This window comes from Arachis stenosperma, chromosome 3 (genome assembly GCF_014773155.1).
Source record: "Arachis stenosperma cultivar V10309 chromosome 3, arast.V10309.gnm1.PFL2, whole genome shotgun sequence".
NCBI lineage: Eukaryota > Viridiplantae > Streptophyta > Magnoliopsida > Fabales > Fabaceae > Arachis > Arachis stenosperma.
The window spans coordinates 37,345,338-37,362,324 of record NC_080379.1 but is presented as its reverse complement, the minus strand read 5'-3'; the positions used below and the strand labels follow the sequence as shown (position 1 = coordinate 37,362,324).

The following is a 16,987-nucleotide window of genomic DNA, read 5'->3' as shown; positions in this document are numbered from 1 at the left end:
AAATCAGTATTACCTATATAAGCTTTCAAACCCTCTTTGTCACCAGTATCATGAAAATGCAGAAGTTCAAAAATCGACAAACATTCCCCAACAGCAAAGCTCTCTATCAAAAAATCTAAAAGACAGTCTTCCTCTTCGCTCCGCTCAGTAGCCTCAAGAATTTGAATCGGCTCGGAGTACCAGTAAAGGGGAAACTTTTCTATAAGTTCATCATCAAGATAAAAGGGTACTTGGTCTCTACAGATCGCACCTTAACAAACAGGGACTTAAATTTTTTAAGGAAGATTTGTATAGCAGAAAAAGGGAATGACCAGGAAAGCTACTCAGAAACACCCATAACCCTTTTCCGCACCCTTTTAGATTGAAACAACGAGAAAAAGATAGATAAAGAACAAGGAAACAAAGGAAAATCTATGAGACACTAAAAAGCATGCAGAAACGCCCAAGAATTAGGGTGTAACTGCGAATGTGCACAATTGAGTTAGGTAAGAACATCGCACTTGAAACTAGAAAAAGGAAATCTCACGCGCAGCTCAGAAAGACAAGGAGTGTACATATAGATATATTGCCAATCCTCCCTCCTCTTATAAACCTTATCCTCACCAGAACAGTGAAGAAGCTCGATAGCCACACCTGAACAATCTTTAACAAGTTTCAAACCCTTAAGTTCACGAAGAGACGTGGCGTCCACGTACGATGAAGAACGAGTCCTCACTTCCTCATGTACCCAATGATATGGATTCTCTTTTCTTACTTCAACCACTTTTTGTTTTTCTCTCTCTTTCTTTTTCACCATTGTAAAAACAAAAAAAGCAAAGAAGAAGGCACTAACCTTTGGAAGTCATACTGGATTCAACTTGGGAAAGAAATTCAAAAAATCACAACGTCAATTCCCAAAGACAAAACAGCAACAAGGTATTATTACAAGCCCACTAACTTAGTGGGTAACGCAAGCAATAACCGTTCGAGCATCAAAAACCCAAACGGTGAAAGAAGGTTGAAAGAAAACAGAAGGTATTAATTGTAACACGTTCCACAAGGTAAAAATGTCATAAAAAACCTTTTGTTCTTTCTTTTTTATTTTATTTTATTTTCCCATTTAAAAGCGACTTTTGGAAAACCCAAGCTTGATAAATCTCGGTGCATCATTAAGCTTGGGGATACAAAGGGTCATGCATTAAGCTGAGGTATAACCTACAAAAAGCTCAAGTTGCACCTCAACTTATATAGGTAATACAATAGCGTAGTTCCACTTATATAGGTAATACCTACTCCTAAGAAACCGTTTCGAAGATCCAAGCCATTCATTCAACCCATTATTACTTCGCATCTAGTGGTCAGGGACACTAAGAAAACATTAAATGCGAAACTGTTTATTTTCCAACTCTTCGTCCAAAGCCAACAAAAAATCTAAGACAAACATATTAAAAGCTTGCTTATTGCTTTTCTTTACAAAGCAAGACGAGCTTGGAGGCTATGACGTGTACCCTACAAACTCAGAAATAAGATCAAATCGAAATTGACCAGATAATTCAAAGAAATTAGCAGAAGAGCTCAATTACGCAACTCGGTTACAGTTTTAGTCAAACATTATCTACAATTCGTTACCAATAATAACGGCACCCACAATATTACTAAAAGCTCGGAACAAACAAAAGAAAGCTAACACTTCACTCATCTATATAAATGAGCCAATAAGCTCGATGAACGACAGGTCACACAATCCACTTTATTTCTTCTTTACATCGCTTTGTTAACGCCTTATTCTAACTTGAGTGTCGGAGTACTTTTTGTAGGTGCTCCCGCCGCGGTGTTTCATTTCACCGAGGTGTTTCATCCTTCACCTAGGATGATGTATAACTCTCCATCGAAGCTGAACGTCAGCGGAAGGAATCTTCATATCTCGACTGCACACGAACGGAACAATTACCGTGACAATTGTATAAAGCTTAAGATAAAAACGTGAGAAAGGAAAATTTGGATACCTTCACATGAGGTAGAAAAGTTAATTACTTTCTATAACTTCAAAAGCATGGTGTGGATGTACTTAATGTGTGTCACAAGTGGAATATTTTTTGTGGCTCTTGTGGATAAGTGATATGATCCAATTCATTTGAATTTTTATGAATCCTATTATGTTAAAGATATTATTGGAATATCTTTGTTAAAAGTGATCCAAGATAAGTTAGGTTTAAATTACTTTGATGCATCGGAGAGTGTTACTTCTGATATAAAAGAGAATGGAATGCATGGGAATATGAAAATGTTAGAATTTTCACAGTTTTTTTTGTAATTATTGTTAATTGTATATATGTTATCTTTCAATTATTGTATTTATTAACATATTCATTTTCAAATATGTCTATAATTCATTGTATAATATGATGTTGCTATTTGCTTCTTCTATTGTCTATCTTTTTTTCCTTATTTTTGAGTTTTTTTTTTTTATTTTTTGACTAATTTTATTTGTAGTTCTGGTGTGCAAAGAACTGCCAATAAGAAAATAGTTCAAAACGTACCTAGATCAACCAAAAAATGGTGTTATCTTACTTTAACAAAGTTTCTTATTTATTATTGATTGATTATTGATTATTGATTATTGATGATTAATTTTATATTTATTCTATGTTTATTTTTTTATTGAGAATTTATCCACAGTATGTTGTTCATTTGTTTAGTATTCATTTTTTAATTTGATTTCTAGAGATTTTAAAGAGAACAATGCAAATGAAAGTACTGTCAAGAAACAGATCAACAAAAAAAGAGAGTATGCTTATTTTTTTTCTGATTTAATATCATATTAGTGTTATATGTGTTCTAGATTTTGTTACTCTCGATATAAAGTCATTGGTAGTTAAGTATGTTACAAACAAAGTGTATTGAATAGAGGAATTACTTTGTATTTCAGAATATTTTGTATAACATCATCTTACATTTTTCATTGTTGTCCTTTTTAGTTTGATACTATTTTTTCTATAAATTATCATTGAAATAAACAGATATGTTGTTCTATATCATTGCAAGACCTTAACTAAGTATGATATCAAAGTTTATCGATTTGTAAGTTTGTATAATTATAATTTCATAATTCTTCGTTACTTTATTTTTTATGGACTAATTGTTACTTTTTTTTACACAGTATATCCTGTATCACTTTGCTAGGATACTACTTAATACTAGAGGACCATAACACTGGAAGTTTGTTGTTGAACACTCAAAGATTACTAAAAGCTTTGAAATGAATGTGCTAGAAAGTAAAAACAAAGAACGAGAATACAAAATTGGTCCTAAATGAAAAGATTTTGTGAAAATGCATAAATTTAAAACCACATATTCATGTATTTTTAAGATAGCTTCGAAAGAAGATCAGCTAATTCGAGTTTCTATAACTAAAAAGTAATTATTTAGGTGGTTTGAAATTTTCTGGTGTTACTTTTGGGATATATATTATATTTTGGAATCTAGGTTTTTCATGCTCTAAAGTTTAAAATATGTATAGTATGTGAACTTGTTAGTTAATTTATGTACTTTTTACTATATGGTATGAATAGTTGCTGTAAACAAATGTAAACTATTTGGTTATCTTTTTTCTTTCTTTGTATTAACAATCAAATTAGTATGGTATTATTTTTAAATTATAATATTAATTAACATGTTGTAGGATTGTTATATATTGTGATTCTACTTTAATATGGTGTTAATTTTTTTGTTATTTAGGTATTAATATAACATATAATTTTTGTCTAAGATATCTTGGGTATATTGAATGATTTCATTTTTGAAATTTTGAGAAAACTTTGATCCCGTATAATTGCATAGGTCCTCATGCTAGTAAAACTCAATTAGTAGCAAAATTAGTCATTAATTTTACCACTAGAGACTAATTTACTCAACAACATAAAACAAAAGTAAAATATTATTAGTTGTTAAATTAGTCACTATTTTTATTATTAGTGTCTGATTTAGCAACCAACATAAAAATTAGGTTAAAAAATATTAATTATAAAGAATTGGTCTCTAAATTAATGGCTAATAATTAAAGATCAATATATTCTTTAATGTTTTAGAAAATTTAATATTTTTTATTTAAGAATATATTAGGATTAGTATTGGGTTTATAGTCTAATTAAAGAATTATCTTATAAATAGGAATATGATGTACTAGTATACGTATGCATAATGTAATTGGAAACTCAATTTCTCTCTTGTCCTTAATTCTAGAGATTTCTATTATATTCTCTCTGAATTTCTATCTAATTCTCTGTCTCTTAATACATATTCGTATCAAATGGTGTTTCCATTGAATTCCGTACCAGCGGCAATCAAATGGTGTTTCTATCTAATTCTTGTTCCTTTGTTCAACAATCATAATAGTTATTGGCGGATCCTTTGTGCTTGAAAGTGGTGGAATGCCAATGGAATATCAGAGACTCACCATTTTCAGGAGGTTGCCGGAGGACTGATCGGTCGTGATACGATCTCGTTCCGGCTCTGGCAGCAACGCAATCCAGTGCCAGATTGGTTGACCTTCAAGCTAGCATTCCTGCATCGTTATCAACTAGACTTTCAACTAGTACTACCAGATATTTCAGCAAACCACATTTCAAATCGAAAAATTAATTTAGAAGAAGCAAGGTCCAAATTCAGTCATCAATCACACAGAAAATTAAAAACAACAACACATAGATTCAAAGTTTCAATTCCAGAATTTACAACCAAAAGAGATTCAGCACTTCCAGAAGAAAATGATTCTAGCAAAGTTCCAACTAATATGAACAAGAACAATGAGAAATTCAGATAACAAACACACAACCATTCAACAAATTCAGAAGCAGAAAATTCAACACATACAATTCTGTAATTTTAGAATTCAAAATCAAATTATGAGGATGCCGAATTCGAGAATGCAACAACAAAATTTCCAGAATTAGTAATGAATCCAAACCACACAGATTTAGCCGAGGAAGAAAAATCAACTTTTAATTGTGAATTCTAACCACAACAGCAACAAGAAGAATCAACAAAAATAGGAATAAGATATACTATAAATAGGAATAAAATGTATTAGTGTAGGTATGTATGATGTAATTGGAAGTTCAATTTCTCTCTTGGCCCTAATTCTAAGAATTTCTATTCTATTCTCTTTGAATTTCTATCTAATTCTCTATTTCTCGATACAAATTCGCATTAGAATATTAAGCATCAATTCATTCGTCAATTTAATTAAGAAGCAATTTGTCTAATTTTGTAAAAAAATTACGAATCAATTTTCAAATTTTTTTATTATACACAAATTTGTATAATGTAAATTTTTAGAAATGAATTTAAATTATTAAACAAAAATTCACAAGTAAAAAAAAGTACGATTAAATTAGATTAAATTAGCAAATATTTATCAAATCGTATCGATTGTTAATAATTAAATTATCTAATATTTATCATAAACATTATAGTAAGAAATTAGATTTTAAAATAACAAATAAAATAAATATTAAGTGATGTTATATGTACAAGTATTTTTGTAACTAAGTCCAACTAAGTTAGTGCAAAGCCCAATGAAAAAAAAAACGTGTGCATACGTCACTACTCCTCATTTTTCACGCTTTCTGCAACACATAAATTTTTGTTAGAGAGTACAAAAACTTATTGATATAACACACAAAATTTCAAAACATAGCACAAAAAATTTTGCACATAATACAACCTTATCGATAGCACACAAATCTTTGCACATAGAACACAAATTTTTACTGTGAATATATTTTGATAATTGGGTGAGTCAATATTCTAGGTATGTAATCCTCTAAAAATTTCTATGTTATGCACCAAGATTTTTGTGCTAGACATCAAAATTTATGTATTGTACGTATTTCATTAATACAGTATACAAATTTTTGCATATAGTACATAAATATTTGCTGTAGCACACAAATTTTTGCACATAGCACACAAATTTTTGTTGCGAATATATTTTGTTAGTTACATGAGTCAATGTTCTGGATATGTAGTCCTTCAAAAAATTATATACTGTACATCAAAATCTCTGTGCTATGCACCAAATTTGTGTCGTATACCAAAAGAAAAAACAACTATTAGTACCCATGAACTTTACGAACGTTGACAAAAGTACCCATCAAACAAGAAAATTAAAGTTGTATCCATGAAAGATGGATTTCGTACGACAAAAATACCCAATCCCTAAATCTTTGATTACTTTTCAACAAAATTTCCAAATTAACCCATCCTTCAACTTCTACCTCAATTCCACAGCCTCTCTTCTTTCCCAAACTTCAACACCAACCCCCATCATTTGGAAATGAAAAGTTTCAATACAAAAGTACCCAAAGCACTTGAAATCTGAAAGGTCCTTCCCATCACTTACACCACCACCACCAACAACAACAACAACATAAAAAGGATTAAATTGCTAATCAATTTACAAAATCAAGCTATATCCAAAATTTAAATTGCCAAAAAAATTGAACAAATCCTAAATCCCAAAATGTTGATCAGAAAAATAGACTTAGTACAGAAAGATGGCAACAAATGTGAGGTGGCCACGATAGAAGGAATAATTGATGCGACAACGATGATGAGGCTGCGAGAGGCAACAACGATGAGCGACAAAGAGGCTGCTGGAGGTGGCAACGATGCTGCTAGTGGTGGTGACGATTCTGCAGGAGGCGACAATGACGAGGAAGATCGATTAGGAGGTTGCAACAATGACGAACGAGCGTGGAGCAGGAGGAGACGATATTGTTGAACAAGCGCTATGCAAGACACGTTGACAATGAGACGACGACAGTGAGAGAGCAGTGACCGATAGTGAGAATAATTGTTGTAGATTCAGTCATGTTAAGCTTTTGATTCTGATTATGGTTCTTTTAGATCTGAAAGAGTGTGTTTTTTTTATGAATTTTGAGAAGAACAAGAAGATGATTTGGGAGAAAAAAACAAAGGTGCTGAAACTGTAGGCATTGATGGATGAAATTTTTGAAGCACTGCTGTTGTTGAAGTTTGAGAAAGAGAAAATGATAGGGTTAATTTGGAAAATTTGTTAAAAAGTCAATAAAAAATTGGGGTTTGAGTACTTTTGTCGTACGAAACCTATCTTTCATGGATACAGCTTTAGTTTTCCTGTTTGATGGGTACTTTTGTCGGCGTTCATAAAGTTCATGGGTACTAATGGTTGTTTTTTCTACACCAAAATTTATGGGTTTTCGTATTTCTTGGGTACAGTATACAACTTTTTGCATATAGCACATAAATTTTTGCATATAATATACAACTTTTTGCCACGAATATATTTCGTTAGTCGGTGCATCAATGTTCTAGGTATGTGGTCCTCCAAAAATTTATGCACTGCACATCAAAATTTTTGTACTATGCGTATTTCATTGGTTGGGAGAAAAAGAAGATGAAGACAACAAAGATGATGATGATGATGATAATAAAAGAAGATGAGGAGGAAAAAGAGAGAAGAAAAAATTAAACAACAACATCAAGAAGGAGGAGGAGGAAGAGGCAGCAACATCAACGATGGTGGTGGTGGCTGCAACAATGACAACAACGTTGAAGAAAAAACGCCTAAAAGAAGATGACGACAACGATGATAACGAAAGAGGAGGAGGAGGAAGAGGAAGAAGAAGAAGAAGATCCGTGTTCAAAAGAGAAGAGCGCACCAAACCAAGACTTGGTTAAAAACTTGGTTCAAAACATCTTTCATGCCTAGCATTATAGACAAATACTTATCATAAAAATCCAAAATTTTCATAACATATTTTTTTCAAAAATTCAAAATTTTTGTATTAAAAACAATTAGTTTAGAAATTTCAAATTTTGTGTGTAAAATTTATTTTATTTTAACATTTTAAAATCCTTTCTTAATCCAAAGTTTAGTTTTAGGCAAAATACAGCTCACTTTAATTCCAAATATTTTGTCTTTCCCTCTAATTCCTCACATGAGTTATTTTCTAATTTCTATTCTCTTCTCACCCCTTTTTCTCTTTTGTCCCTTCTCTTTTACTTTGTTTGTATCTTTTTGTTCTATCACATTCGTGTTTTTATTTACCTTATTATATCTTTTTGTGTTGCATCTTGTCCTTCTCTCTCTTTTTCAAATTCTATTAAAAAACTTCCTTAACAGAACCTTAGGATCCCTTTGCGTTTGCTCTACTTCGTCGTCCCGTTTAATCTATTTCGACATCACTACCTCAGTTATTCCGCATCAAGTTTTGATTCTGGTTTGCCATCATCTTCGCGGGATACATATTCTTTTTTCTCTTTTATTTCTGTTATTATTCTGTTATTTCTTTGGTTTTCTATTTTCTTTTTAATATAATTTCTGTCGATTTTTCTAAACAATTTTTATAAGAGATTATAATTCCTCTTGTAGATATTAATTTAAGGTTACAATGTATAATTAATGTATTGTTCTCTAGTAATATATCTCAATCTAAGATACTGTTATTTGGTTGATTTTTAAAAGTCAGTGCCAATGTTCTTATTGAAAAGTTATCTTATTAATACTTGTTTTTGTCCAATGCACATATTTCTACCAACCATTTAAGGAAGATGAACCTCAATAGAGCACCAAGCTTCAAATAATATATCCCACTAAGCCAAAGCCAATAGTTATGATGAAAAGAACTTATTCTTAGTGAAAGTGCATTTCAAATTATTGTTAGCAAGATTTGCAAATATGACCTATGTATATTATTATCATTGTATATTCATTCTATTTGTAAACTTGGTATATTCTTGAGTAAATAACTATTTTTTATCATAAAAAATTTAGACATTAACAATTTTATTTACGATAAAATGAAACTAATATTGTACTATTTAAAGATGAGTTGTGGTTGACAAAATTACTTAAACACTAAAATTTTATTTAAAATTTCGAAGTTCCCTCCTAATCGAATCTAACCAAATTCTCAACTATAATCTATTTCTGCCACGTCTCCAAACCCCAAGCTTTCACCACCAACCCACCCGATCCTACAACTTTTCTTCTTTCCTTTTCACCGCTACACTCACCTTCTTTGTGCATTGTTCCATTCCAAAACATTCAAAATCAAACACACACAAGAAAAAAAGAGAAAAAACATAACATACTTTGTCTTTGCATTTGTATATTAATTCAACCCCTACTCATCTCACCACTTATCTACAACACCCTCCCATCCTCAACCTCCACATTCATTTCGTCCTTTTTTAGCTCGTAAGATCCACGCCTCCGGTGTTTCCATCCAGTCCACCCGGGTATTTGCTATAGAACTCCTCTCGTGTGACATTGGCATGTTGGACTTGACACAGTGACAAAGAAGATATCCTAAAAAGTTTTATATGTCCAAACATTATAAAAAAATTTGTCGATTATCGTCAGATTTTTCATGAAATTGGCTATAAATTTGATAGTAACAAGTTGGTTGTTACCAAAACAATGTGTTTTACTAAAATGTGTTATTGGTAGAAAATTTGACGGTATAATGCGTGCCCAATTAATATATTTTTGCACCACTCGTTACAGTTGGATTTAGGAGTGGATTTATAAATTCGATGGTAATGTTTTTTGAATGACGAATTTAATATTGTACTCGTCGAAAAAGCTGATGGTAAATTCGCCGAAAATTTTCGACACTAAATTCGATGATAAAACCGACGCCGATCGCATATTTTTTGTATTGAAAGAGAATCGATCCAAGATGTTATTTCATCACCCACAGAAAAAAGCTTTTGATCAAGGATATGTTGGATTTTGATTTCGAGACTAAAAATCAGAAGAATTTTCTGTGATCATCAATTTTAATGTATGAGTTTGTGTTTGTGTTGTTGCCGGTGGCCTGTCCAAATAAAGAAGAAATAAATAAAAAGACAAATTGCAAACCAACTAAGAAATCTATTTTCTCTGACACAATAATAATCAAATTTGAAGAGGTTGGAGAGTGTAGAGAAAGTTGGTGTGTTGGTGGAAGGGGAAGAAGAGAAGTTGTTGGATCAAGTGAGGTGGTGGCGAATAATTGGAAATTAAGGGTGAGGTAGAATTAGATTATAGTTGAAAATTTGGGTTAGGTCAAGAATCGGAATCCATCTTTTAAAAGTACATCAGTTTTATTTTTTCATTGATAGATTTTTGGGTTCTTCAATCTTTTATAGATAGAAATTATTATTTAGTCCAGAGCATTTACTATATCTTCTTCTTCGGTTTCTTCATTCTCGTTTTTATTCCTTTTTTTGGGACATCATCGCCAATTATTATTGAAGCATATATTGGTTTATATGTTGATCCAAATGCTATCTAATCATGAGCACAAAATTGAAGCTGGCGGTTAATTGCGTGGCTCTCAAATTGAATTGATGTGTCAAATCAACACAATAACTTGAGTAAAGAATCAATTGTTTCTGCATTTTCATTTCATTTCTGTGGAAAGCGTAATTTATTTGCCAGCCTCACACCGTACAAGATCTGACTTAACGACTTTACTTGGATTGAAATCCCAAACTCCAAAAGGAAGAAATCATCACATCACGATGGACCATCATAGATAGGCACATGTTCCACTTCTGAAAGATGTGGGAACATCCTTGTCCATTTTAATAGAGATCATGAGAAGGTGGTAGAAGCAGCAACTTATATGTGTTAATTAAAATATGCAAAAATGTTTAATTTAATTATGACATATTATTGTACTGTGTAACGTAACAACTCCCAATTTAATTTAGGGTTGATAAGAAAAAAAAGGGGAAAAATGTAGCAGCAAAGAAAGAAATGATGAAACAATAGTAATTATAGTAGGAGGGAGGTCCTCTAGAGACCCTGATCAACGAGGTAATCGCCCAACCTCTCAACGACCATGTTGCACTGACCAGGAGTTACAGGCTCCTCATAGATTCCAAAAACAAGAGCTTGACCGGTTTTCTTAATGGTGATCCCTCCAGATCCTTTCTTGCCGCGAATCACAGCACCTGGCTCACCCTGGATCACCATGTATTTGGTTCCAGCAATGTGCAACCCTGTTGGCGCCAGATGCCCTGGTTCGTCGAAATCCTTCATTATGTCGGTTATCTCTTGACTCTTTGCCTGCCATGCATTATTCATATAATCACTTATAACGAATATATTAAACTCGTCAAATTCATGGGAAATTGATAGCCGAGGGCATAATTTAATCAAATCTGTTAAATTATTTAGCAATTTTTAATTATCAATTTCATATGAAGTTGATTGAACCTGAGTTTTTAGCATTATTTATTCATAGTTATATATTCATAGGAATGTGGGCGTTGCTACCTGAGGGAAGTTTGCGCTCTGGGCCCAGACAGAACCGTCATGGCCGATGATGGCGGCTGCGGTGAGGTGCTGGCCTGAGCCATCAATATCGCACATCAAGTGCTCGTCCACGTAGGTTTGCCAAGACATCCTCTGGGACTCTATGGTTGCGGTTTTGATAACTACTTTTGGGTGTTGGGAATGTGAATGAATGAATGAATCAGTGAATGAACGAATGAATGAATGTGTGTGATGTGAGCTTTTGAATAATGCAATGAAATTACTTGTTAAATAAATAAGGATGAGACTCAGTTAAGGCTCTCCTTCATTTTAGGACCCAATCTCTCCCGAAATACGTTCCATTCCAGATCCTTAATTAAATCAGACACACACAATTACTTTTCCATCGCTTCTTACGTTTACCTTTATCACCATTACCATTCACTTAGCTTCCACACCAAAAGTCAAAATATATGATATCAAAATTAATTCGTTAATATGAATCATCGACACATCCATTCCACTATTTAGTGGATATTAATATTCACATACAATAAAATAAAAGGATTCTATAGCATTATCTCAAATAATATTTTTTATTCAGTGGTACATATATCCCTTATTTCTAGTTGAGAATTGGTCATATATATAGGCCACTACGTTACACTTGTAATCTTTTTTAAAATAATTTTGGTTTGGTTATAGTTTCCCTAAATCAAACTTGTTGATTATATGTTTAACGAAAATGTTTGGGTGAGATTTTAAGAAAAGATCTTTTACTTAGTTAATTTTTTTTAAAAGATTTTATAAAAAAATAAAAATAATTTTATGTTTAGATATTTTTTATAAAAATATTTTTTTATCAATTATGTTTGGACATAATAATATAAAAATATTTTTTATATTTATTTATTATGTAAAAATTATTTTTAAAATTTTTTTAAAACAATATAAATTTAACTTCTCAAAAAAATATTTTTTTATTTTTTAGTATTTTTATTTTTAATACTAAAAATTTAATAAATATATTAAAAAAAATTTTTTAATTAATTTAATACCGCTCAAATAAACCTTTAATCTTAGACACAAACTTTAATTCTCCTTTGATGGTTATCAGTGGTTAAGAGAAAGAGGGTTGAATCTTGACCACCCCTTTTTCAAACTTGCGACTTTAGCTTTTCTTGAATGAAACTTAGGAGATATTTTATTTTTGTCTCCTATCACTTTATGAGATAAAACTGAAAAACTTGTGATAGTTCAGAAGACGAATTACTTTTGTCTCTCAAGTTAAGTAGAGCCAGAAATAGAGAAGAGAAGAGAGATCTGCACCACGATGTATCCCGATTCGACTACTTAGTGCAATGTAGCCTATATCCAGTCTCCATCACAACTATGATGGAATTTCACTATCTTTCAACGGATTATAGTTACCAATTTCTTCCTAGGATCTACCCAATCCTATTTGGGACAAATCCAGATTCTATCCCAATCTGAATTTGACTAGGACTCAATCTAGCTTTTAACAGCCAAGTGCTAACCCAACTTGCAAGGGAATCCCAACAGGATCATGACTCAAAACAAAATGATGTACAAAGAAAAATTGAGACATCATATGACTTTTTCTCCAAATTTATCTCACTACCTTTTACCTCTCATTGACCTCCTTTTTTTTACAAACCTCACCATGTTTGACTTTTTCAATGAGACTCAGATAGACTAAAATGAGAAAAAGAAATACAACATGAAAACCATGAAGGAGAAAAACTTAAAACAGCTTAGGTAGCTATGAGAACTGAACTCAGTGCTCTGCTCTTTTTCTCTTGCCTTCAACCCTTAGTCGTTCACCCTTGTTATAGAAGAGTGAAGTTTCCAAGATTGAAACAAATTCAAACCTGAAATTGTCTTCTTCTCCATCCTCAGAGCTTACAGCGGCTTTGTTAGTGATGAAAGACAAGTCCGAATCTTTTGCATGCAAATTACCCAATCTCTCTCATCTTTTTTTCTCAAGTTCCTTCAATCTTGACTGTTTGTGATTTTTTTATCCCCAAGTTTTGATTTGGACCATGGATAATCTTCTGAACAAGTTTGACCTCACTTTTTCCATGGTTGCCAGATTGATGCTCGTGGCTTAGTGAGCTTCTTCGTGGTTCCTAGGTATAGCACAAACGGAAAAATAATCTTTTGAAGAAGTTCTGACCGAATGAGATTTGCTTCTTCGACAAAACACTTCTTCTTACTTGGATTTGGAAACAACTTTTTGTTCTTCACCACAACCTAGCTTTAGCTTTTTCTATTTTCTTCTTTCTTGTGAGCATTTGACGTGAAAGAAGAGAAAGATAAAGGAGAGAGGAGAGAGGGTTTGACTTTCAGTGGAAGTTAGAGAAAATTCAATTGAATTGAACTTGAGGTTCAAGTTTCCGAAGGTGGGGTTTTGGATGGGCTTACTGGCATTTAAACACCAGTAAGGATAGCAAAATGGGCGTTTAACGCCCAGCCTGGCAGTATTCTGGGCGTTAAACACCAGAAATGGCACACAGACTGGCGTTTAACGCCAGAAAAGGATGTCTGGTGTCTGGCTGGCGTTAAACGCCAGTAAGGGTAGCAGAATAGGTGTTTAACGCCCAGTTTGGCAATATTCTGGGTGTTAAAGGCCAGAATTGGTAGCTAGACTGGCGTTTAACGCCAGAAATGGGCATCAACCTGGTGTTTAATGCCAGAAATGGCACATAGTGGGCGTTTAAACGCCAAAAAGGTGCAGGAATGAGAAATCCTTGACACCTCAGGATCTGTGGACCCCACAGGATCCCCACTACCCCAACTCACTCTCTCCCTTCTTTACACCTTTCCATAACACTCTTCCCCAAACACCATTCACTTATTAAATCATGCCCTCTTCCTCATAATCTCTCCACCACTCACATTCGTCCACTATTTCCCAAAATAAACCCCACCTACCTCACCATTCAAATTCAAAACCAATTCCCTTCCAAACCCACCCCTTCTCACACGGATTCCCTCTCTCCCTTACCCTATAAATACCCCTCTTCACTCATTCATTTTCACACATCTCCAACATTTTCTACCCTCTTGGCCGAACTCTTCACACACCTCCATTTCCTCCATTTCTTCTTTTTCTACTCCTTTCTTTCTTCTTTTGCTCGAGGGCGAGCAAATCTTTTAAGTTTGGTGTGGAAAAAAGTGTTGCTTTTTGTTTTTTCAAAACCATTAATGACACCTAAGACCAGAGAAACCTCTAAAAAGAGGAAAGGAAAGACAATTGCTTCCACCTTCGAGTCATGGGAGATGGAGAGATTCCTCTCAAAGGTCCATCAAGATCACTTCTATGAAGTTGTGGCTAAGAAAAAGGTGATCCCTGAGGTCCCCTTCAAGCTCAAAAAGAGCGAATATCCGGAGATTCGACGAGAGATTCGAAGAAGAGGTTGGGAAGTTCTCACCAACTCCATCCAACAAGTCAGAATCTTAATGGTTCAATAGTTCTATGCTAATGCATGGATCACTAAGAACCATGATCAAAGTGTGAATCCGAACCCAAAGAATTGGCTCATAGTAGTTCGGGAAAAATACTTAGATTTCAGTCTGAAAACCGTGAGGTTGGCATTCAACTTGCCAATGATGCAAGGAGATCTTCATCCTTTCACAAGAAGGGTCAACTTTGATCAAAGCTGGGACCAAGTCCTCATGGATATCTGTGTGGAAGGAGCCCAATGGAAGAGAGACTCCAGAGGCAAGCCGGTTCAAATAAAAAGGCTTGACCTCAAACCCATGGCTAGAGGATGGTTAGAGTTCATCCAACGCTCTATCATTTCTACTAGCAACGGGTCCGAAGTAACTATGGATCGGGCTATCATGATCCATAGTATCATGATTGGAGAGGAAGTGGAAGTTCATGAGATCATACCTCTAGAACTATACAAGGTGGCTGACAAACCCTCCACTTTGGCAAGGTTAGCCTTCCCTCATCTCATCTGTCACCTATGCAATTCAGCCGGAATTGTCATAGAGGAAGACATCCTCATTGAAGAAGACAAGCCCATCACTAAAAAGAAGATGGAGCAAATAAGAGAGCCCACTCATGGACCTCAACAAGAGCATGAGGAAGTTCCTCATCAAGAAATCCCTGAGATGCCTCAAGGGATGCATTTTTCTCCATACAACTATTAGGAGCAACTCAACACCTCTTTAGGAGATTTGAGTTCCAATATGGAGCAACTAAGGATGGAGCACCAAGAGCACTCCATTATCCTCCATGAAATTAGAGAGGACCAAAGAGCCATGAGGGAGGAACAATAAAGGCAAGGAAGAGATATTGAGGAGCTTAAGCACTCCATAGGATCTTCAAGAAGAAGAACTAGCCGCCATCACTAAGGTGGACCCGTTCTTTAATTTTCTTGTTCTTATTTTTCTGTTTTTTCGGTTTTTATGCTTTATGTTTTGTCTATGTTTGTGTCTTTATTACATGATCATTAGTGTCTAGTGTCTATGTCTTAAGGCTATGAATGTTCTATGAATCCTTCACCTTTCTTAAAAGAAAAATGTTTCTATTTGCAAGAGAACAAGAAGTACATGAATTTTGAATTCTATCTTGAAATTAGATTAATTATTTTGATGTGGTGGCAATACTTTTTGTTTTCTAAATAAATGCTTGAACAGTGCATATTTTTATAGTGAAGTTTATGAATGTTAAAATTGTTGGCTCTTAAAAGAATAATGAAAAAAGAGAAATGTTATTGATAATCTGAAAAATTATAAAATTGATTCTTGAAGCAAGAAAAAGCAGTGAAAAACACAAAGCTTGCGAAAAAAAAGGCGAAAAATAAAGAAAAAAAGAAAAAGAAAAAAGCAAGCACAAAAGCCAATAGCTCTTTAAACCAAAAGGCAAGAGCAAAAAGCCAGTAGCCCTTTAAACTAAAAGGCAAGGATAAAGAGGATCCAAGGCTTTGAGCATCAGTGGATAGGAAGGCCCAAAGGAATAAAATCCTGGCCTAAGCGGCTAAATCAAGCTGTCCCTAACCATGTGCTTATGTCATGAAGGTCCAAGTGAAAAGCTTGGGACTGAGTGGTTAAAGTCGTGATCCAAAGTAAAAGAGTTTGTTTAAGAATTTTGGACACCTCTAACTGGGGACTCTAGCAAAGCTGAGTCACAATCTGAAAAGGTTCACCCAGTTATGTGTTTGTGGCATTTATATGTCCGGTGGTAATACTGAAAAATAAGATGCTTAGGATCACGGACAAGACTCATAAGTAGCTGTATTCAAGAATCAACATACTAAACTAGGAGAATCAATAACACTATCTGAATTCTGAGTTCCTATAAATGCCAATCATTCTGAACTTCAAGGGATAAAGTGAGATGCCAAAACTGTTCAGAAACAAAAAGCTACTAGTCCCGCTCATCTGATTGAAACTAAGCTTCATTGATGTTTTGGAATTTATTGTATATTCTCTTCTTTTTATCCTAATTTATTTTTGGTTGCTTGGGGACAAGCAACAATTTAAGTTTGGTGTTGTGATGAGCAGATAATTTATACACTTTTTGGCATTGTTTTTAGTTAGTTTTTAAGTATGTTTTAGTTACTTTTTAGTATATTTTTATTAGTTTTTATGCAAAAATTAAATTTCTGGACTTTACTATGAGTTTGTGTGTTTTTCTGTGATTTCAGGTATTTTCTGACTGAAATTGAGGGACTTGAGCAA

General features: G+C 33.6%; 1 protein-coding gene across 1 annotated transcript; it reads right to left on the bottom strand.

Annotated features, from left to right (window-relative positions):
* Positions 1-10,645: 10,645 nt before the first annotated feature.
* LOC130970003 (profilin-like) lies at positions 10,646-11,628 on the bottom strand. Its single transcript, XM_057895939.1, has 2 exons — positions 11,294-11,628; positions 10,646-11,083 (listed from the first exon to the last, which is right to left on the bottom strand). The coding sequence occupies exons 1-2, from the start codon at positions 11,420-11,422 to the stop codon at positions 10,811-10,813; spliced, it is 402 nt and encodes a 133-aa protein (XP_057751922.1). The 5' UTR covers positions 11,423-11,628; the 3' UTR covers positions 10,646-10,810.
* Between the last annotated feature and the right edge of the window lie 5,359 nt (positions 11,629-16,987).